The sequence below is a fragment of the Chiloscyllium plagiosum genome, chromosome 39 (assembly GCF_004010195.1).
Source record: "Chiloscyllium plagiosum isolate BGI_BamShark_2017 chromosome 39, ASM401019v2, whole genome shotgun sequence".
Lineage (NCBI taxonomy): Eukaryota > Metazoa > Chordata > Chondrichthyes > Orectolobiformes > Hemiscylliidae > Chiloscyllium > Chiloscyllium plagiosum.
Window position 1 is genome coordinate 19,782,206 of NC_057748.1, and position 24,442 is coordinate 19,806,647.

Sequence of the window (24,442 nt, forward strand, 5' to 3'; positions counted from 1 at the left end):
AAAATAAGTACTCAAGATCATTGCAAGTGTGGAAGTATTAAGAACTTGGCATAATGCTGCATGATGGGATACTGGACCAAGGTAAAAACTATCTTGGCTCTCAGCCTCTTGCTTTAGTAGGAAAACACTGCTGGAGATAAAGACTGAGGTTGTATAATTATAATTTGACAAAATATAGGGAGTATATCATATGCTCGTTAGTTTGTGTGTCCTTGAGCAACAAGGCGATAACTGCAGTGTTTATCTTTATCTTGAATTATTGTAAATGTGGAATGTAAGCCAAGTTGTTTGTATCACTGTATAAGTATAGGTTGATTGTTCAGTTCTGGAGAGTGCTGTGGGATAATGAAGAACTGTGTGGCAGCCTCTCCATGAATTCACGAAAAATAAAGCTTCTTGAAACATGACTCGAGGTCTCAGACCAAATTTACACAAAAGAATCTGGCGTAGTCAGGTAGGATCCCGATTAATATGGAATTAGAGAATAACAAAAGGGAGGAAATAGTGGAAATAGTGCACGGGAGAGTCCTCGCTGAAAGGGGGCTGCGCCCACTGCTCCCCTCATGGAGGGTAAGTGTAAAGGCTGTCTGGTGTCTGGCCAGTGACTCCAGTTGAGCCAAGACTACTGAAAGGTTGAGGCAAAATCACGGAGAAGACTAAACTTACTAGGGCAGTGAGCAAGACTAAGAAGAGGTAGCTATCGAATTGAAATAGAACATTGTCCTTTCATTGCTGAGCAACACATTGTACCTCACGTGAATGACTTGTGGACCTTGTGGACGGAAGAGAAACACTGGTGAGTTAGTGCATGCAGGTGTGGGTAATAGTTTTTTCTCTTTTCTCCGTTAAAGATTCTTTCTTGGTTCGTGACTTCTCTTTCTGGCTTTCGGAAATGGGAAATTGAGCTAGCAGTCAGTGCCTCTCTGCGCACGCGGATGAGGCACCCAGAACATGGCCTAAAGATGGAAAACTGAACAAAACAAAGACATTCTAAGGTGATAGGATCATGGCAACACGTAGGAGACCCTATCGTTCCACCGGGATCACCAGGGGATACGGTGCTCCTTGAAGCACGAGATTCCAGGCATGTCATTCCTTTTTGTAGTGATCTTTATGGATGGTTCTAGAGCCATTAGCTCTATGAAGGCTCTTTTAACTGCAGTAAAATTAAGGAATGGCAAGAAATTACTCAGGAAGGAGGTGGTGATCTCACTTGGGACAAATGTTATATGATGCATTATTTTGTTAAATAGTTAGGAGGTTGCTAAATGTCATCAATTTCCCAGATACTGGTGCACAGAAGGAGGCACCTTCAAGTGCTCGATGGGGCTATATCCCCGACTTGAATCTCAGGAGGATACAGTTATGGAGAACATCCTCCTGGCAGTAGCTGTGCATGAACAGCAGCCCTGACCTTTTCAAGCTCCACATTACCAGGATGTAGTCCATACTACTGACCTGCCTATAGCCACACCTGATTCTACCCAACCCACTACGATGCAGACTCGCAGTCAGACTAAAATGGGTCACCTGAATATGGCATCTGGGAAGCTCTCCGCCACCTCCGATGAAAATAAACCTTCTAGCTCCACCCCTCCCGTCACCCAACTGATGGTCGGCGATATAGCTATCCTGAAGCCTTGGTCTGCCCCTGAGGTTAGGAGCATGATCAATGAGGCCCTTAACCCACTAAGGAAGCCAATCCCCTTCCATAACTGGCTGGTCTAATCCTGCCAAATTTATAACCCTTTACGCAGGGATGTTCTGCTCCTGCTCAAAAGTTGCATATGGCACTTCCTGGGCAGCCGTTAAGGATTCTTTTTCAGTCCCAGCCAGGGAAAATGGAGATTGGATAGAGGAACCCAGAGGAGCAGCAGGGTCAGGGAAATATCCTCTGGGACGGGTAGCTCCAGAACTGAGTTATGCAGGCCATCTCAAATGGGGCCAGGCAGCATAGCGACTTTAGCAAGGTCACTAGATGCCTTCAAAAGAAAGGGGAATCCTTTGTTGATTTTATCATCCGTTTTAAGGACAGTGGGAATCATCTGCGGGAGTGCCTCTGGAAGGAAGCTATCCTTTGATGGTACAGACTGTTAAATTGTATTGAATCCCAGATAGCACAGGCTTTCAAGCTTATCAATCTCACCTGGCAACAGCAGAATTAGGAGGCTGTAGTTACCTCCCTCACTAACATGGATCGACAAGGTCTATTCAATAAGAGGTCTCGGGTCCCAAGGGCTAGTTTGTCCAATATCACCAATCTTATAACAAAAGATCCCAAACCTATTATCCACCTCAGTTAGATAGGGGCAGGGGCCGGTTCAGTCCAAGGATAGTGAAATTCGCCATCAGTGGGGTCAGAAGGGTCACTGGGCTAGGGATTATCGGCTGCATTTGGCTACTCCTCCTCCAACTGCAGGAATTCAGCCCTATGTGCCTGCCCTTTTACACTCACGGGACTTCTTCCAGAATACACAATAGAGATGCCAGGAGGGGTTATCAGTACAGACTGCCTTGTTCCAGCTATCATCTTCTCCCCTTGAAGATGCGATGAAGGAAACTGATGTTCAGGGGAAGCATGTCAAGGTTTTAGTTGACTCCAGCGTGACTATTTCATCTGTACCACCCTTTATGGAATTTTCGATAGGCACTGAAACTGTCTCCACCATCGGTATAGCCAGAATTCCCATGATGGGATCACTCTCCCAATTTGTTCCCACTTAGATAGGTCAGTTCCAGGTGGAGGAGTCATTTGTCATTGCCAAGAATTCAGCTGTTTGCCTGTTGGGTCGCCAAGCCCTGCGTAAACTCGGTGCGTCAATCCACTGTTCTGATCGGGGTGTGTTCTTGGACCTCCGTGATCACTCTGTGGCGCAGGCCCTGAATTTGCTGATACAATGCTCTGACCCTGCAACACAGGCTAGTAATTTTTCTCTGGCGTCAGCCACCCTTGCCCCATGTCTATATGCCTCCATCGCTCCTAGCGTCCGTTTCCTCTTCCTTGTGGGCACTCCATAAAAATCATGAGGGGTTGGTGCTTTCTGCTCGACCGCACCATGTTACTGTCCATCCTAGTGCGGTCCTCCCTTACATCCGTCAATATAGGTTGTCCCCTGATGCTGAAATGGGCATTCGGCTTTGATTGATACTCAGGAGGTGTTGCATCCTACTCAAAGTCCCTGTAATACTCCCATTTTACCTATCGCCAAACCAGGCAGGAACAATAAGTGGCGGTTTGTTCAAGGTATGTGTGCCATAAATCAGATTGTTATCGCAATGGCACCGGTCGTCCCTGATACCAATGTCATATTTTCCTCACGACCTCCGGATTCGGCTTGTTACACGGTCATAGACCTCTGCTCAGCGTTTCCACGGCATGAGGACAGCCAGGATCTCTTTGCCTTCAGCTACGGGAGCCAACAATTCACCTGGATTTGTCTTCCTCAGGGTTACACACAAAGTCCAGTAGTGTACGCTGCGGGAACGGATCAGTCTCAGCTCTGTCTGTCTTGTGGCAGCACTGCGTTGCAATATGCTGATGACCTCCACATCACCTCGCGGTCCCACATTGACCATCAGCGGGACTCTGTGACCTTGTTGATCCACTTGGCCTCCTGCGGGCACCGCATTTCTACTGCCAAGCTACAATTATCTCAAACCTTATTACAATATCTAGGCTGCATCCTGGAGAGCAGTACCAGTCACCTTGGTCCTAATCATGTTGCTGCTATTCTTAATGCCCTGCGACCCTCCACACAACATGAGATACTGTCTTTTCTCAATATGGTGAACTATCGTTACCAATGGATGCCTGAATATCGGTGTATGGATGCGATTTTGCATCAGGTTACCCTTAAGGGTCAGTCTCGTTCTATTGATTGGATCCGAGTGGCTGCGAGCATTTGAAAAACTTCATACTACTCTGACACAGGCCCCAGCCTTGGGCCTACCCGATTATCGTAAGCCTTTCATCCTCTGTGTTAATGAACGAGAAGGTTTCGCCAGCGGAGTCCTTGAAGAGGTTGTCCTCCTCTCTCGACAAAGGTCTCAGTGAGTCCCTCCCCAAGTTCCCTCCTCTGCCTGAAGCCGTTCAGCCATGCCCTCAAAGACTCGCTACCACAGCCACATCTCCTTCCTCAGTACCTACTTACAGAACCGTCTGATTCCACATGGACTCTGGACCACATTTAGACCAACCCAGTTTCGACCTGAACAGGATACCCAGTACACACTATAAATCTGAAACCTTCAATAACGATTCTCTTTCTGGATCCTCCACTCCACGCTAACAGCCATGCTTTGCCATCTACTCTACCTGCAGTCAGTCCTGCCCTAGCTCAAAGCCACACTTTCCCAGACCTGCAGCAGACCTCTGTATATATACATCCTCAGAAGGATACATGCACTCAACAAACTATTTCTCAACTGCATAGGACATAAAAGAATACAAGTTAAACAAACTTTCATGCACTTCCCTCCATACACGGGTTTCCTCAAACCTTCTAGAACCTTCCCCGACTTCTGGAACTGCCCTTAGTGGTTAGCCATTAGCCACGCAGCCAAATGCCAGGGCAATTGATGACGTCACTTCCACCCCTGACGCTGCCACATGGCCCGCAGCCACTGCTGACCACACCACCTCAGAGGTCCCTGTCCATGCAACCACCTCCGCAAAAAGATTGCCGCTGCAGGATCCTCCGGCGCCGCTAGATTCACCAGCATAGACGCAACACCTACCTTGCACATCACTTCCGCCCCCGCAGTTGCCGATGCGGCAGCTGCTTCCCCCTCACTGGAAGGCTCTAACATCGATGTCACTTCTGCCACCAACCGATTACCTAACCAAAACATTGCCCTTGCCACCCGTGATGCCACTTCTGCCCCTATTAACACAGCCATGAGCATCACTTCCGTTGGTGACATCACTACTGATCGTATAACCACACCCACTCAAGCAAGCATCTCTGCCCCACTCCAGTTCCTAGCTCCCATCCCTGCCATGTCTTCACTATTCTCCCAGACCTCCCCCTCACTAAGGATGAATGTTTACTCCTCAGTAAAGACCTCACCTTTATCCCTCCATGCTCCCAGATTAATGAGTTTGACACGCACTGTGATCTTGAAGGTTTCTTCCGCCATCTCCACCGCCGGGCCCACTTTTTCAACAAAGATACTCACCCTGCCACCAAGGTCCCCTTCTCCCACCTCCAAAACACCTCATCCATCTGGACACCATGAGCCGGCCTGTTACCCGGCCTTGAACTCTTCATTTTAAACTGCCACCATGATATCGACCGCCTCAACCTGCCCACACCAGTCACCCACTCCAACCTCCCGCCTTCACAATGCGCAGCCCTCCACTCCCACCCCAACCTCACCATCAAACCTACAGATGAGGCTTTTGGAGGGGTGGGGGGATGCCAGTGGTGTGGCGCACCAACACAGCTGAAGCTAGGCACTAACTCTCAGGCACCTCCTCCTACTACCCCCTTGATCATGACCTCCTCTCCCATCACCAAACCATCAACTCCCAGACCATCCACAACCTCATCACCTCTGGGGATCGCCCAGACACAGCCTCCAACCTCATTGTCTATGAACCGTGCACCGCCCAATTCTACCTCCTTCCTAAGATTCACAAACTTGACTGCCCCGGTTGACCCTTTGACTCAGCCTGCACCTGTCCCACCGAACTCATCTCTTCCTACCTCAAAACCGTGCTGTCCCACTTAGTCCAGGAACTCCTCACCCATGCTCGTGACACCACCCATGCCCTTCACCCCCTCCAAGATTTGTTTTCCGGGCCCCCAACGCCTCATCTTCACCATGGACATCCAGTCCCTGTACACACCGAATCTGCCACAACGAAGGTCTCCAAGCCTTTCGTTTCCTCCCCTCACGCTGTCCCAACCAGTACCCTTCCACCGACACTGTCATCTGCCTGGCTGAACTGGTCCTCACCCTCAACAACTTCTCCTTCCAATCCTCCCACTTCCTCCAAGCCAAAGGGGTAACCATGGGCACCCGCATGAGACCCGGCTATGCCTCCCTGTTTGTCAGATATGTGGAACAGTCCATATTCCGCAGTTACACCGGCACCACCCCCCATCTGTTCTTCCGCTACATCAATGACTGTATCATGCTGCCTCATGCTCCCACAAGGAGGTTGAACAGTTCATCCACTTTATCAACACCTTCCACCCCGACCTCAAATTCACCTACACCTGTCTTCCCTTCCTGGATCTCTCTGTCACCATCTCTGGCAACTGACTAACCACAGACATATAGTACAAGCCCACTGACTCCCACAGCTACCCAGACTATACTTCCTCCCATCCTATCTCCAATAAAAAATCATCCCTTATTCCCAATTCCTCCACCTGCACTGCATCTCTTCCCAGGATGACCAATTCCACCTCAAAAAATCTCAGATGGCCTCCTCCTTCCACGATCACAACTTCCCTTCTCACGTGATTGACAATGCCCTCCAAAGCATCTCCTCCACTTCACACACCACCACCCTCGAATCCCACCCCTCCTGACACAAGGTCAGAAACCTCCTGGTCCTCACCTTCCACCCTACCAACCTCCGCCATCTCCAAACTGACCCCACCACCAGAGATATCCCCCACCACCACCACCAGCCCACACCCCACTCCTGGCACCTTTCCCTGCCACCGCAGAAAGTGCAAAACCTGCACCCACACCACTCCTCTCACCTCCGTCCAAGGCCTCAGGGATCCTTCCACATCCGTCAGAAATTTACCTGTATCTCTACCAAATGTGTCTGAACACTTCAACTCCCCCTCCTACTCCGACAAGGACATGCAGGTCCTGGGCCTCCTCCATCATCAAACTGTTACCACCCAACGCCTGGAGGCGGAACAATTCATATTCCACCTTGGGACCATGCAACCACACAGGATAAATGTGGATGTCAATAGCTTCCTCATTTCCCCGCTCCCCCACATTATCCTAATCCCAAGCCTCTAACTCTGCACCACCCTCCCATCCATCATTGCTCCTTATGACGTACACCTTCTCCCTCACCTTCATCCCAGCTACCTTCGCACCAACCCCATCCCCCTCCCATTTATCTCTCAGCCCCCACCTACAAGCCTCATTCCTGATGAATGCCTGAAATGTCGATTCGCCTGCTCCATGGATGCTGCCTGACCTGCTGTGCTTTTCCAGCACTACACTCTTGACCCGGAGCTCCAACATCTGCAGTCCTCACTTTCTCCATACCCATCTTATCAACGATCTATTGCGAGCAGTACTTTACCCTGCACATGTCATGGTAGCCAAATGTGAAGCTCATACTATCTCCAAGGATGAGGTGTCCCGTGACAACGCTGCCACAGATGTTGCAGACTGTGAGGCCACTTGGACACATGCAGTCATAGCCCCTTCCTTCGTTAAGATACAAGCCCCCTCTACAATCCACCTTACAGCGGCTGTCCAGGCGCAGGACATCAACTAGCCACAAAACAACATGACCCTCTTTCACTAGTATCCTTACATACGGATGAGAAAGGACACCATTTCGATTGGGACAACACAGCCATCCTCGGACAAGCCAAACAGAGACACGCACGAGAATTCCTAGAAGTATGGCATTTCAACCAGAACTCTATCAACAAACACACTGACTTGGACCCGATTTACCACCTCCTGAGAAAAAGAATAGGAAATGACATCACCACAGGAAACGACATCACCAACCCAAAGAAACCCAAACATATATTATCAGAAAGTAGGAATCATCAGCAGTGCTTCGCCTGGACGCTCACTGAAGAGGTTACCTAGTATGGTGACGAAACGTCTGAAAATGAACCTTCCAGCTCAGCAAGCAAACCTACATCCAATACTGAAATGAACTGACGGTATGCTAAAACATACACTTCAAAGACTTGCCAGGAATCCGGACTAAAGTGGAATGAAGTCTTGCCTATTACCCTTAACACCCTCTGAAACCAGGTTAATTAAACCACTCTTCTAACCCAGTTTGAAACTCTTACGGGAAGATCCATGACTACTGGTATCCGACCCCCTCTGCCTACATCAGTAATAACCCTTATGTGGTAGATGAGAAAATCCTACAATTTGCCCAAGACCTGAGTGAAGCAGCCCAGGCAAATCATTCATAGGTAACAGAGGTCATGCCAAAACCCCATAGGTCAGACATGCACCCTTTTACACCTGGCGATTTAGTATATGTTAAGTCTCTCAACAAAGGCTCTCTCTCTCCCCTAGGTGGAAGGGACTATACTAAGTATTACTGACCACTCGATGGTTAGCACTGCTGCCTCGCAGCGCCAGAGACCCGGGTTCAATTCCCGACTCAGGCGACTGACTGTGTGGAGTTTGCACGTTCTCCCCGTGTCTGCGTGGGTTTCCTCCGGGTGCTCCGGTTTCCTCCCACAGTCCAAAGATGTGCAGGTTAGGTTAATTGGCCATACTAAATTGCCCGTAGTGTTAGGTAAGGGGTAAATGTAGGGGTATGGGTGGGTTTCGCTTCGGCGGGTCGGTGTGGACTTGTTGGGCCGAAGGGCCTGTTTCCACACTGTAATCTAATCTAATCTAATCTAATCTAATCTAAAAAAAAAAATACATAACCTCACCAACTCTGCAACTACTAAAGCGAATTATGAGAACCCTGTGGATACAATTCCTGGACCTCCTCAGCCTGCCAACTAGAAACTAGAGATATATGGCCTTGTGACAGACGTGCTCTAATGCTGTTTTTAGTCAGAGTGTGCAAGGGATGGATTAGGGTCTGGGGAAAGAGTTAACCATCATTCCTCCATTGCGGTGAAAGGCAAAAAGAGTGCCAGATACTTTGTAATGTTGCTTCTTGTAAGTTAAGCCTCCACTGTCAGGCAGATTTTCCAAGATTCCCTTGTAGCGCTTCTCAGGGACGTGAGGGGCAATCCCATGTGACGGATTCCTTGCGGATGGTGAAGTTATGGAGGCTAAAAAGGTTTTCTAACAAGTGCGTGAAAGGAGAAGGCAGGTCACAGGTATGTGTCAGCAGAGATGTGATTTGAATTGCTCCCAAACCCATACAGAGATCACTGATCATTCTTGTGAGACACTCCAGGTTTGTCAATATAGGGTTCAGGAAGACAGAGTGTACTTTTCCAGGTGTAGGGCAGAACCCCTTGCTCTGGTGCCTGGAGTTTCAGGTTTGGCTTTTAGAGAGAGTACGGTTGAGTGAAATGGCTTGCCCTCTGTTGTGAGAATAAAGCGACTAAGATGATCAATACATCACAATACTTTTTGTGTCTGGCCAAAGTGTGTATATGATAGGAAAAGAAACTGTTGGGTATGTGTCCATATGCCGACCCATTGTGGTCCGTATCCTTTAGCTGGCCTGAAGTTGTCGAATGGCTAATATGCCAAAACTCTTCAGGCAAACTTAATAACTCAGAGGACGTGCAGGAGGGGAAGTCAGCAGGGTATAATCTGGCTTCATTCCAAGATTGGTATCAACCTGACTATAACAGATCCCATATGCCCCTTTTCTTGTAGTCCTTAACACCACCATTAGCTTCACATGACACGGGAACGTTTTTACTAGCACTTATATGGGATCTACTCAAATGTTCTTTTATTATCCCCTGGATTGAATTTATCCAAAATTTGACGAGCAAAGGTAACTTTTTGTTTAATTGGTCTAATGTCCTTAATAAGATGTCAGGTTCTGTGGAAAGACCCAGCTCCCAAGTCGTGGACGGGTAGAGATTTCAAATTAACCTCCTAAAACAGTGCCTATTTTATTTGCAGTCTTAAGGTCTATCCCTAGCTTCCCTCAGATTGGAGTGTCGTGTTATATAGGATATGTAGTACCTCGCATTAGAGTATTGGATGGGTTACCTTCACCCTTGAAGCCCAACAGATCGCTCACCAGAGTTTGGATGTCTTCTCCCGATACTGGAATCTATCTGCATTCCCAAGACTTGAGCAAATTAAAAAACAGTGTTGGAAACTGTCTCCACTGACACTGCTGAGGCCCTGACCGAGATCAATGCTGAGCTAGTTGCAGTTAGAACATGGCTCTTCAGAACCGCTTGGCCTTGGATTTTTTATTATCCAAGAGGGCTGGCACCTGTGCTATATTGAGTGGGAATGTTGTACCTACATAGCAGATAACTCTAAAAATGTCTTTGATTTGGTGACTTACATTCGCACGGAAGTCACTTTTGATTCTGGGTGGTCCTTTGATGTCACCTGGCTGGGTAAATGGGGTTTCTCCTTAGTCATTGGGCTCATCACCTTTACTATCATACACCTGACACTCTACCATATGGCGAACTAAGACTGTTGTTGTGCACAGTTTGTTCCCACCCCATTTTCTGCTCCAAAACCATGATCATTTACCAGACTGTATCCCATGATGACCCCTACGATGAACACACATGTATGAGTATGCACCCTTTTCCAGAAAGATATGCATCCCCTTTTTGGAAGCGCCAGTATCCTAAACTTAGATGTTGATCTTCCAGATCAACACTTAAGTTTAGGATACTGGATCAACACCTGAGGGAATTGTGGAAGTGGTAAGAACTTGGCATACTACTGCATGATGGGATACTTGACCAAGATAAAACCTATTTTGGCTCTCAGCCTCTCGTTTTAGTTGGAAAATACTGAGAGAGATAAAGACTGAGGCTATAATTATAATTTGACAAAATATAGGGAGTATATCATAGGCTCATTAGTAGAGGTGCCTCCTGAGCTTGTTAGCTTCTCTATCCTTGGGAAACAAGGTGATTGGTGCTTACCTTTATCTTGAATTATTGTGAAGTGCGGAATGTAAGCAAAGTTGTTTGCATCATTGTATAAGTATAGGCTGACTGTTCAGCTCGGGAGAGTGCTGTGGGACAGTGGAGACTGTATAGTCAGAGGGTTAGATCGGGTGGACAGCGAGAGCCCTTTTCCTCGGATGGTGATGGCTAGCATGAGGGACATAGCTTTAAATCGAGGAGTGATAGATATAGGACAGATGTCAGAGGTAGTAGGGGCACGGAACGCACTGCCTGCAATAGTAGTAGACTCGCCAACTTTAATGGCATTTAAATGGTCACTGGATATGGATGAAAATGGAACAGTGTAGGATAGATGGGCTTCAGATTGATTCCACAGGTCAGCGCATCATCAAGGCCTGTACTGTGCTGTAATGTTCTATGTACTGTGTGGCAGCCTCTCCGTGAATTCACAAAAAATAAACCTTCTTGAAACAAGACTCAAAGTCTCAGACTAAGTCATTTCCACAACAGCAAGCAATGATTGGGTTATTACACATGCTATCCCCCCAATTCCAACCAACCAAATTAAATGCATACCCTGGACAGATCAAGATCTGCTTGCTTCTGATGTCTCCAGAACGTGACAGAGGACTGAGAATGGAGGCGTGTGATTGGTTCACCATAAATGAAGAGTTTAACAAATACACTCAGTACGATGACCCCATTCACCAGCCAGAGGATTAATGTGGGCAGAATCCAATCAAACCATCCTTTTGTATCTCCTAAAAACAGACAGAAAAGGGTACATTACAAAAACAGAGATGGCAACACTGGGGCATTTTATAACTGAAATTGTATAAATATATAATTTGAAGGGTCTACGAAATTAAAACCCTCTTGCGAAAGAGGTGGTAGTTGAATTGACTCAAGGACCCATTAGGATATGGTTATTATCAATGCATATACTATTGTATCTCTCATGGTGTTTTTCAGTTAGTTGCATTGATTCACCCAAGAGGGTTGATTACCACTGCTGCCTCACAACGCCAGGGACCAGGGTTTGATTCCAGCCTCGGGTGACTGTCTGTCCAAACTCCACACAATCTCCCAATGTCTGTATGGGTTTCCTCCCACAATCCAATGATGTGCCGGTTAGGTGAATTGGTCATGCTAAATTTCCCATAGTATTCAGGGATACATTGGTTCGGTGAATGGGTCGGGGTAAATGAGTAAAAGGGTAGGGAAGTGGGTCTGGGTGGGCTACCACTCAAAGAAGGACAACGACAAGGACTTTAAAACCTTAGAGTCACCTTTGCCAAAATTGCACACATTGCAGATTCCTGTCAAATGTGTTTCCAATTTTCTATTTAATTTTAAAACTTATTCAGGATACAGGAAAGACATGTAGTTATATTGCTCATTTCCCATTCTCAAAGTCACAAAATACTTTAGAGCTGGTGAATTACTTTTAAAAGTGGACTCTGTCAATATATCAGCAACTTGATCACACCAAGCTCTCAGCAGTGAGATAAAATGACAAATGAATAGCCTCAGCCTTGTCAGTCAGAGGTCAATCAGAGGCATACGCTGCCAAGTGCATTTGACAAAGTACCATCGCCTATATTGCCTACACTAATGCTATTAAAAAACTGGGGCTTTTGGGGGGTTGGTTGCAGTTTAGCTGGTGCAGAAGAGGTCTGTAACCAGAGCCCGTGGTGCTAGAGCGCTTTTCAAATTCTGGGTTTTAAGGGCTGCAGTCATAGGCAAGCTTGATGCCTGCTCAGAGCTGCCTTAAATAAGTCAATTTGTGGCAATGTAGCAACACCTGCTGTTATGGGATAGGAAGGTCTGGGCCAATCTCCTTTTAATGGCATTGTTCAAACATAAATTTGGCCAAATCACTGGGAGCACTCGCTAAAAAAAAGTCAGTGGATTTTTTTAATATATCTAAACAGAAGGATACCAGACGTAAAGCAAAGCCTGAAGTGGTTCTGAGTAGGATGATTAATATAGTAGTAGATGAAAGGAATATTTCAGCTAAGTTATTCAAATTACAAAAAAACTCCTTGAGCCACAGGATACATTCTAAAAGATGAGGGTGCAAATTGAAGGGATGTGTGATGAGATTATAGCGTTCAATGCAGTGTGAAATGTGCTGAGAATCTGATAAATAAAAACGTTTTCTACATTGGTCAAAGTGGGAGACAAAGTTAATTCAGTTTGCTTAACGGTGTAATGAGAAACCGTCTTTAATTAGGGACAAAGTTATCACATTACTGGATAAAGACACAGTCAATGTCACAAACAATATTAAGACATAATTGTGCATAATAAACTTCCAAGGATTTTGGGAGAACATATCAGACATAATAGTTTGAGGAAGTGCTGTTGTAACACTGCATTTAGACTTCAGGAAAGCCTGTAATGTGACATTCCACAGGTGATTACTAAAGAAGATAAAAAGACATGAGTTGGGAGAGGTATAAAAGTCAAATCAAAGGCAGGAGAGGGAAGCTCAGACTTTTCGGAGTGGTTAGAGATGAGAGAGTGGTAGCAATAAAGGCACGCTGGCTTTTATTGCAAGTGAACTGATGCAGAAAAATAAGATTTTCTATACTTATATTGGACTTTGGTGAGACCACAACACAAGCATGTGCATAGTGTTAGTTTCCTTACTTAATGCAGGCTGTACAGTGAATGTTTATTACATTGCAGCTCCTGGGATTAGAAGTCTAATAGACTAGTCTGTTCTCTTTAGGAGACTAGAAAATTGAGAGATGGTCTCATTGAAAAGGATTCTGAAAGAACTTCACAGAGCTGACATTGAGAGGAGTGGATTCCAGAACATGGGAACAAAGTCTTCAAAAGTCAATTGCACTGGACTGAGATGAGGAGCAATTTCATCCCTCAAAGTCAGTTCTACAGCATGGACACAGATCCTTTGGACCGATCAGACATCCCAACCGGACTTTGTCCCATTTGGCCTATAAACCTCTAAATCCTTCCTACTCCCATACCCATCCAAATGCCTTTTAAACACAGTAATTGCACCCACATACACCATTTCCTCTGGTGGCTCATTCCATACACCCACCACCCTCTGCGAGAAAAGTTAACCCTCATCAGGTGTTCAAATTTCTCCCCTCACCTTAAACCTAGGCCCTCTAGTTTTGGACAGCCCCAACCTAGGAAAAGAACCATGCCCCTCATGATTTTATAAACCCCTATAAAGGTAACCTCAGCCTCCATCGCTCCAGGGAAAAAAACCCTAACCTATTCAGCCTCTCCCTACATCTTAAATCTTCTAATCCTGACAACATTTTTGCAAATCTTTTCTGACCCCTTTCAAATCTAACAACATCTTTGCTATAGAAGGGAGACCAGAATTGAATGCTGTATTCTAAAAGTGGCCGAACCAATATCCTGTACAGCCACAACAAGATGTTCCAACTCCTACACTCGATTCACTGACCAATGAAGGCAAGCATGCCAAAGACCATCTTCACCACCCTGTCTACCTGTAACTCTACTTTCAAGTAACTATGCAATCGTACCCCTGGGTCTTTTTGTTTGGCAACACTCCCCAGGGCCCTACCATTAAATGTACAAACGCTGCCCTGGTTCACATTTATCTAAATTCAAATCCATCTGCCACTCCTCAGCCCAATGGCCCATTTGGTTAAGGTCTCATTGTACTCCGAGATAACCTTCTTCACTCTCCATTATGGGCGGCATGGCGGCTCAGTGGTTAGCACTGCTGCCTCACAGTACCAAGGACCTGGGTTAGATTCCAGCCTTGGAAGCCTGTCTGTGTAGAGTTTGCACATTCTCCCAGTGTCTGCGCGAGTTTCCTCCGGGTGCTCCGATTTTCTCCCACAGTCCAAAGATGTGCAGGTTAGGTGAATTGGCCATGCTAAAGTGCCCATAGAGTTAGGTGTATTAGTCAGGCGTAAATATGGGAAAATGGGTCTGGGTGGGTTACTCTTCAGAGGGTCATTGTGGACTAGTTGGACCGAAAGGCCTGTTTCCACACTTTAGGGAATCTAATCTGATCATTATGAATCTTTATAAATCTCTAGTTCAAAACAGCTGTAAATACACAAGCAATGAATACCTTAACACTTAAATCAGTATATTGTTAGTTTGTCAGAGAATCAAAGGATATCCGGGAGGGAAGAGAAAAACAGAGCTGAGACAGAAGATTGATTATAATTGACTGAATTGCAAAGCAGCTCAAGGGGTCATATAGTCTACTTATATTTCTTATGTTTTTGAGTGCAAAATCTTCTATTATAGGGCCAGTTCTGTTCACTGCACACATCAAAAATTTTTATGTAGGCATGGAGGAATGATGGCCAAAATTTGCAGATGCCACTGAAATAGGTTGTACAGTTAATTGTTTAAAATGCTAAGAGAAGCTGTAATGAGAATCATTAAGATGAGGAGAATGAGTTAAAAATGACAAAAGAAATTCAATTACAGTTAATCTAAGATGATGTATTTTAGTTTAAAGAAAAGTACAGTCCAGCACATGGACTGCAGTGTGTCAAGAAAGCAGTACACTACTATCTTTTCAAGGGCAACATATCCTGCGATGCCCATATCCCAGAAACGAATAATTAAAACAACAGCAATTACACTGAGGAGAAGTAAATTTGGACAGCAGAAGGATTTTTTGAAGTACGGATTCATGGGATATTAGAGTCACTCCTTCAAAGTCATTAAAAAGGCTAATGATAATCTATATTTTACAGAAAGAATTACAAACTAGAAAAGCAAAGCAGTAAAGATAATGCTGCACAAAACTTTAAGGAGAACTCAGTTAGGGCACTGTGTAGAGTTTTGGTCCTAGCATTGTAGGATGTATAATGAGACATTAGAAAAGGTACAATTCACTAGAATGTTCCAGGGCACGAGGAAACATAAAAAAGGTTAAAAAAAAAATCAGGTTTCTGATCACTGGTATAATGCAGAATCCAGGGCAACACAACATTAAATCTGAAACACAATCAAAAAATGTGGGTGTGAGAATAAAGGTAGATAAAAGCAAAATACTCCTGGAAATCTAAAATAAAAGCAGAAAATGCAGGAGAAAATCATCAGGTTAGGCAACATCTGTTCAGAGAAAAGCAAAAGTTAACTTTTCAAGTCCAATATGATCCTTCTTCAGAAGAATGGTAGGCTCATTCAGAAGGTCAGGAGGAATGGAATACAGGGAAAATTAGCTGTCTGGATACTGAATTGGCTGGTCGACAGCGAGTAGTAGTGGAAGGAAAGTATTCTGCCTGGAAGTCAGTGGTGAGTGGTGTTCCACAGGGCTCTGTTCTTGGGCCTCTACTCTTTGTAATTTTTATTAATGACTTTGATGAGGAGATTGAAGGATGGGTTAGCAAGTTTGCAGACGACACAAAGGTTGGAGGTGTCATTGACAGTATAGAGGACTGTTGAAGGCTGCAGCGTGACATTGACAGGATGCAGAGATGGGCTGAGAGGTGGCAGATGGAGTTCAACCTGGATAAATGCGAGGTGATGCATTTTGGAAGGTTGAACTTGAAAGGTGAGTACAGGATTAAAGACAGGATTCTTGGCAGTATGGAGGAACAGCAGGATCTTGGTGTGCAGGTACATAAATCTCTTAAAATTGCCACCCAAGTGGACAAGGTTGTTAAAGAAAGCATATGGTGTTTTGGCTTTCATTAACAGGGGGATTGAGTTTAAGAGCCGTGAAATCTTGTTGCAGCTCTATAAAACCTTGGTTAGACCGCACTTGGAATACTGTGTCCAGTTCTGGTCGCCCTATTATAGGAAAGATGTGGATGCTTTCGAGAGGGTTCAGAGGTGGTTTACCAGGATGCTGCCTGGAATGGAGGGCTTATCTTACGAAGAGAGGTTGACTGAGCTCAGACTTTTTTCATTGGAAAAAAGGAGGAAGAAAGGGGACCTAATTGAGGTGTACAAGATAATGAGAGGTATAGATAGAGTTGATAGCCAGAGACTTTTTCCCAGGGCAGAAATTGTTTACACGAGGGGTCATAGTTTTAAGCCATTTGGCGGAAAGTATAGAGGGGATGTCAGAGGCAGGTTCTTTACGCAGAGAGTTGTGGGAGCATGGAATGCGTTGCCAGCAGCAGTTGTGGAAACGAGGTTATTGGGGATATTTAAGAGACTGCTGGACATGTATATGGTCACAGAAATTTGAGGGTTTGTACATTAGGTTTACCTTACATGAGGATCAATGGTCGGCACAACATCGTGGGCTGAAGGGCCTGTTCTGTGCTGTACTGTTCTATGTTCTCTAACTCTGAAGAGGTTATATTGAACTTGAAATGTTAATTCTGTTTCTCTCTCCACAGCTGCTTCTAGACCTGAGTAACTCCAATATTTCCTGCTTTTACTTAAAATAAAAGCAGACTCTTTCCAATAGCTGAATGGTCAAGAAGTAAAGGGTTATAGATACTAGATTCACAATAAAGACCAGGAGAAACATGTCTATAATACATCTGTAAGGCTGTGGAATTTATTTCCAGAGTCAGTGGTTTATCAGTATTCAAGATTAAACTAAATAGGTGGATGGAAAAAAGGGGGAGGAGAGGAGGTTGAATAAGGCAGGATTGGAACTATATGTTTACAAAAAGGACAACGGTAGACCGGGCCAAAGAACTTGTTTCGGTATTGCAACTTGCATGTATTTATAGATATAAGGCTTTTTCGAGAAAAAATCCTAACAGGTAAACGGGAAGCCATCACTAAAGTATGGATCAGCAAACATTCTGCTACAAGGAGTTCTACTCAAACTTACCAGACTCAATTCCAAGCATATTTCTACCATAGTGCCCAGAATCTTCAGCTGTTGTTGAGTATCCCACACGCTCAAAAAGTGATGTAAGTGGGTTGAAGGATAGACAGAGAAAGGTAAGGGTGCACAGTAGAATCCGAGAGCTATCCAGCATACCAATGGTCGGGGGGGACAATGGTTCTTCCTTTACCTAAATAGAGAATGTAGCAATAAATACTATAAATAGGAACATTAGGATCAAAGTAAGACCATAGCAGCCCTTTGGTCTGTTTTATTATTCAGTTAGATCATTGTTGATCATTACCTTCAAATCTCTTAATATTCATTACTGAACAAAAAAATCCAGTCATCTTTCTCTTGAAAGCTCCAACTGTTTCTCCAGCAGAGAGCTTGGAAGCAACAGAACTCCTAATTTCTACTATATTCTTCACTGGAAATCTTATACTACCATGTGTAGTTTCTTTGCCCCGAGACAGAAGTTCTCAGTTCAAGTTTTACCCAGGGCATTATGGCCAAGGAAGATGCATTTATAACTTGATCAATGGCTGGAGTATAAATCTGCAAATTCCTTTAATCCATGCCAATAGCAGAGAGAGAGAAGGAAAGACTGTGGGTCAGCCATGTGATAGAGAAAAAACATTGGAGCCTCACTTATTACTGCCCATAGCTGCAAACTACAACATACATGTAAAAGCAATTCAGATTTCAGTGTACTGTAACACATACAATAGTATTAGCACAACATGCATGCAACTACAACAAGAAAGGAAGTTGAGCAAGACCAAAATCATGAGAGGCAAGTATATAAGACTCTTAATAAACATTTTAAATAAAGCAATCTACACATGTAAATCATCTCTCTTTGGAATGCTAAGGTTTTGTTTTAAAACAGTTTTTGAAAATGTTATTGCATCATCAGTAATATAGCATTAATGCCAACAGGACGTTAAGTTAAAAATATTCTGAAATTAGACCAACATAAACTGCTACTACCATTGTTTCTTCAAGGAGAGGACTTCCTGGCTCTGAATCAATGGAACAAGGTGAGAAAGTGCCTGGGGAACCTGAATCTGAAGGTGGTGGCGACATTATCAATAAATGTGATTTGAAGTCATCAGTCTTTAGGTCAACATCAATGTCTAAAAGGCTGGGAATTTCTGGTGCCTTTAAGCCCTCTGTAAAAAGAGAAAGAGAAATCAATTTATCTATAAATTTTACATCCAACATTTACTCATCAATGCAGCTGAAAGCATCATTCTGAATAAGTTTTCGCTTAAGCATAGTAATGTTCAACAGCTAAGTGTGCAAAAGGACGAATCCAAATGAAAATGGATAGTATTGAAGGCCAACACTGTTACTTGTACATTAGTTAATGCACAGAAATAGGAACCTATTGGTGATGAAAAGTTAACACTACTTACTGTTTTTCTGATTAGCTATTTTTAATGCCATGTTCTCCTGTCGTAACTTGTGGTTGGTCTGCTGCAGGTATTTAATGTAATCAATGGCCTTTCTCAGCACTCCAGATTTGTTCGCCTACAAAATATGGCATGTTAGGGTTTGCCTAGATTTCCATTCAAACTTAACAGTACATGGAACATTGAAACCATACTTTCTGGAGAATGATAGGCTTAAATTAGTACAATGCATTTCACATAGTTGTGCCATTGTGAAGTACATTAGCATAGATTTTATTGTGGTAACATAACCGCTCATTGTCATTGCTCCAGTGAAATTAAGAGTAATTTTGAAAGACTGGACATGCGCTAATAACATGGAAACTGAAAAGGTTGCTGCCAATTAAACTACTTAATACTCTGTAAGGTTCCCTCAGACTTAACGTCCCTCAACAATTCATGTTAACCATGCTCTAGAATTCTTAGAAAAAGCTGCACCTTGTTAATGGAAGCATTACCAGGTTTTAAACTAACTTCATATTTACTCCTAAACACCCTGAAAGGCTAACTATTTACTTTTGGAATGTCAAATTTTTCACAATAATTAAAAAATACTCTGCAGTTAAGAACTTTAAAAAAAATTCTTTATTTTGGCCTCTATCATTAACACAGTTATACATTTATTTTGCTGTCTAAAAACTGCAATTAAAAGTGAAGGATTTTAAATGTTTTTAACCTTTTACCACCACTGCTGCACACCAAACATCCTCCTGACCTGTAAGAGTTAAACTGTCGTCAGCAAGAAAAAAACATTACAAGGAATGCTGGATCTTTGTAAACAAGAACGTAACAAATAGGAGCAGCAGTAGGCCATTCGGCCCTTCAAGACCATAGCTGATGTGTCTCAGGCCTTGATAACACTCTCATGCTACCTCCTCATAGCTCTCAACTCCATGAAATTTCAAAAATCCACATACATCCTCTTTAAAAGACACTTGCACCAATCTAACCTCCAAACTCTCTGAAATAGAGGATTCCCAACATTAACTCCCCTCTGAGGGAAGAAATTCCTTCACATCTGAGCTTATTTTGTCACTGTGCCCTCTGATTCAAAACTCCCCCACTAGTGGAAACAGCAGTTAGCACTGGTGCTTCACAGTGCAAAGGACCTGGGTTCAATCCCACTCTTGGGCAGCTGTCTGCGTGGAGTTTGCACATTCTCCCAGTGTCTGCTTTGGGTTCCTCCGGATCCTCCAGTTTCATTCCACTGATGTGCAGGTTAGATAGACTGGCCATGCTAAATTCTGATGAAGGGCTTTTGCCCAAAATGTCAATTTTCCTGCTCCTTGGATGCTGCCTTATCTGCTGTGCTTTTCCAGCACCACTCTACTCTTGGCCATGCTGAATTGCCGATAATGTCCAGGGATGCACAGGCTAGGTGGATTAGCTATAGGAAATGCAGAGTTTCAGGGATAGGGTAGAGGGGGTTTGGGTCTGAGTGGGATGCCGTTCGGAGGGTTAATGTGGACTTGATGGGCCGAATGACCTGCTCCCACACCGCAGGGATTCTATAAACTTCTCAACATCTAAAGGTCACCTTTCATTCTGCTAAACTCTTATGAATAAAGGCCTATCCTATCTGTTCTTGGTAAGTCAATCCCTTTATCCCAAAAATAAGCCTAGTGAATCCCCTTTTCATCATTTCTTAAATATAGGGAACAGCTTCCATCTTGCTCAATGAGCTTTGTTACGTGGCTGACCACACAAAAAAACAAAGCGAAATCATAGAGGCACGTACAGCAATCATGAGCAATATTAATGATTAGTTAATTTGCATTTAATATTTCTTTCTGTGGTTCAGTGTCAAATTTTGTTTGATCAGTCTCGTTTGAAGAGTCTTGGGACATTTTACCCTTAAAATCACTGTATGAATACAAGTTCTGACCATTCAAACTACACTACTAAAAGTAACTTAGCACTAATTCGCTTTACTTAAAAATGCTTTAACAAAACGATCAAAATTATAGCTGCCGTATAGACAATCACCACTGCAGACTGGTATAGTTAACTTGACCATTCATTTCATTGCCAACTTAGTTAATGGTCAACTATACCATTTTTTTAAACAATGAAATTTGTGCTCTTTCCGTGCACTGATGTGTTAATAAATTTAAAAGCCTTGATCATGTAACTTGTATTGATGTTTACATACAGATGGGATGTGGGATAAATGAAAAGAGAAATATTGAAAGCTAGGTTCCACATACCACAAACATAAAAACAGCCATTCCTTTGTATCACTGGGTCAAAATCCTGGAACTGCCTCCATATCAGCACAGTAGATTCGCATTCACTACAGAATGTAGCAGGTCAGGCAAGCGTTCACCAATTTCTCAAGAGCAATAAACATGAGCCTTACCAGTGACATCCACATAGAGTCATAGTCATAGAGATGTACAGCAGGGAAAGAGACCCTTCAGTCCAACTTGTCCATGACGACCAGATATCCCAACCCAATCTAGTCCCACCTGCCAGCACCCGACCCATATCCCTCCAAACCCTTTCTATTCATATACCCATCCAGATGCCTTTTAAATGCTGCAAATTTACTAGCTTCCACCACTTCGTCTGGCAGCTCATTCCACACACTTATGAAAAATTTGCCCCTTAGGTCTCTTTTACATCTTTCCCGTCTCACCCTAAACCTATGCTCTCTAGTTCTGGACTCTACCCCCCCCCTCCTCCTCCAGGGAAAGGACTTTGTCTATTTATCCTATCCATGCCCCTCATAATTTTATAAACCTCTATAAGGTCACCCCTCAGCCTCCGATGCTCCAGGGGAAAGAAAAACAGCCCTAGCCTGTTCAGCCTCTCCCTATAGCTCAACTTCTCCAACCCTGGCAACATCCTTGTAAATTTTTTCTGAGCCCTTTCAAGGTTCACAACATCTCTCCAATAGGAAGGAGACCAGAACTGCATGCAATATTCCAACAGTGCCTAACCAATGTCCTGTACAGCCGCAACATGACCACCCAACTCCTGTACTCAATACTCTGACCAATAAAGGAAAGCATACCAAACGCCTTCTTCACTATCCTATCTACTTGCAAATCCACTTTCAAAGAGCTTTGAACCTGCAGTCCAAGGTCCTTTTGTTCAGCAACACTCCCGAGGACCTTACCATTAAGGTATATAAGTCCTGCTAAGATTTGCTTTCCCAAAATGCAGCACTTCACATTTATCTAAATTAAACTCCATCTGCCACTTCTGTAATAGGGACATTTTTCAAGATGTCACCATCTACTTCCCTACATTCTATATCTTCCATGTCCTTTTCCAGAGTAAATACTGATGCAAAATACTCGTTCAGTATACCCCATCTCCTGCAGTTCCACACAATGGCTGCCTTGCTGATCTTTGAGGAGCCAGATTCTTTCCCTAGTTACCGTTTTGTCCTTAATATATTTGTAAAAGCCCTTTGGATTCTCCTTAATTCTATTTGCCAAAGCTATCTCATGTCCCCTTTTTACCCTCCTGATTTCCTTCTTAAGTATAGTCCTACTGTTTTTATACTCTAAGGATTCACTCGATCTATCCTGTCTATACCCGACATATGCTTTCTTCCTTTTCTTAACCAAGCCCTCGATTTCTTTAGTCTTCCAGCATTCCCTATAACTACCAGCCTTTCCTTTCACCCTGACAGGAATATACTTTCTCTGGACTCTCGTTATCTCATCTCATCTCATTCCCATTTTCTAGCCATTCCTTTACCTGCGAATATCTGCCCCCAATCAGCTTTTAAAAGTTCTTGCCTAATACCGTCAAAATTGGCCTTTCTCCAAATTTAAAACTTCAACTTTTAGATCTGGTCTATCCTTTTCCATCGCTATTTTAAAACTAATAGAATTATGGTCGCTGGCCCCAAAGTGCTCCCCCACGGACACCTCTGTCACCTGCCCTGCCTTATTTCCCAAGAGTATGTCAAGTTTTGCACCTTCTCTAGTAGTTACATCCGCATACTGCATCAGAAAATTTTTTCATACACACTTAATTTCCTCTTCATCTAAGCCCTTAACACTACGACAATCACAGTCTACGTTTGGAAAGTTAAAATCCCCTATGATAACCACTATTATTCTTACAGATAACTGAGATCTCCTTACAAGTTTGTTTCTCAATTTCCTGTTGACTATTAGGGGGTCTATAATACAAGCCCAATAAGGTGATTATCCCTTTCTTATTTCTCAGTTCCACCCAAATAACTTCCCTGGATGTATTTCCAGGAATATCTTCCTTCAGTACAGCTGTAAAGTTATCCCTTATCAAAAATGCCACTCCCCCTCCACTCTTGCCTCCCTTTCTATCCTTCCTGTAGCATCCTTCCTGGAACATTAAGCTGCCAGTCCTTTCCATGCCTGAGCCATGTTTCTGTATTCGCTACGATATCCCAGTCCCAAGTTCCTAACCATGCCCTGAGGTCAATGCCTTCCCTGTTAGGCCTCTTGCATTGAAATAAATGCAGTTTAATTTACCTTGTTCTCTGCTTTGTCCCTGCTGCCCTGACAGTTTGACTCGCCTTTGTTCTCAACTGTATGGGTCTCAGATTAATCTCTTTCCCTCGAACCATTTTCATGAATCTTCGCTGCAATTGCTCTGAAGCCTTTTCACCTTTCCTAAAATGTGGTTCCCAGAAAGGGACATGCTACTCCAGATGAGGCAGAGCCAGTGTTATATAAAAGTTTTTCATAACTTCCCTGATTTTGTATACTCTGCCTCTATTCATAAAGCCCAGGATCCTACGTGCTTTTTAAATTGCTTTCTCAACCTGCAGTCATCTTCAACAATTGTGCACATTCACTCAGGTCTCTGTTTCTAAATTAAGCAGGCACAGGTCTGCCAATTGCACTTGCCTGTCGGTGTCACTGACAGATTTGGAAATTTGTGCCTTGCGTGCCTAAGTCTAGTTAACTAATATAGATTAAGAATAGCAGTGAGCAAGCCCTGTAATTGAACTTTAGTTTTTTATTGCTTGCCTCACTGTCAGAAGTTACTGCCTCTTGCTCAGCACTGATAGGCTACCTGAAATTTGCCAAAGAAGCTGTACTTTACGTGTGAACATAAATATGAGGGAATATCAATAATAAATGGATCTGACATGATCACTGCTAACATTGGTCTGGTTATTGCTGAATAGGGCAGCAGGTCAGGCAGCCTCCAAGGAGGAGAATCGACGTTTCGGGCATGAGTCCTTCTTCAGGAATGAGGAAAGTGTCGATTCTCCTGCTCCTTGGATGCTGCCTGACCTCTGCGCTTTTGCAGCAACACACTTTCAGCTCTGATCTCCAGCATCTGCAGTCCTCACTTTCTCCTTATTGCTGAATATACTCGCATACAAGCTTTGATAATTTCCGAATCAAGGTTCAACTTGTCACCTCCAAATGCTGAGGTACATTATCAATTGTCCTTCAAAAACCAAGTAACCTAATCACCAAATATGA

At 43.9% G+C, this 24,442-nt stretch overlaps 1 protein-coding gene across 1 annotated transcript in view; it reads right to left on the reverse strand.

Moving 5' to 3' along the window:
- The window catches only part of srebf2 (sterol regulatory element binding transcription factor 2), a 72,871-nt gene that overhangs the window by 28,616 nt on the left and 19,813 nt on the right, over nucleotides 1–24,442 (reverse strand). The window contains exons 6-9 of the mRNA XM_043679939.1: nucleotides 18,969–19,083; nucleotides 18,541–18,722; nucleotides 17,551–17,737; nucleotides 11,349–11,533 (exon numbers count right to left, since the gene is read on the reverse strand). Of these exons, the coding sequence (XP_043535874.1) occupies nucleotides 11,349–11,533; nucleotides 17,551–17,737; nucleotides 18,541–18,722; nucleotides 18,969–19,083 (669 nt within the window). The remainder of the gene's footprint in view (nucleotides 1–11,348; nucleotides 11,534–17,550; nucleotides 17,738–18,540; nucleotides 18,723–18,968; nucleotides 19,084–24,442) is intronic.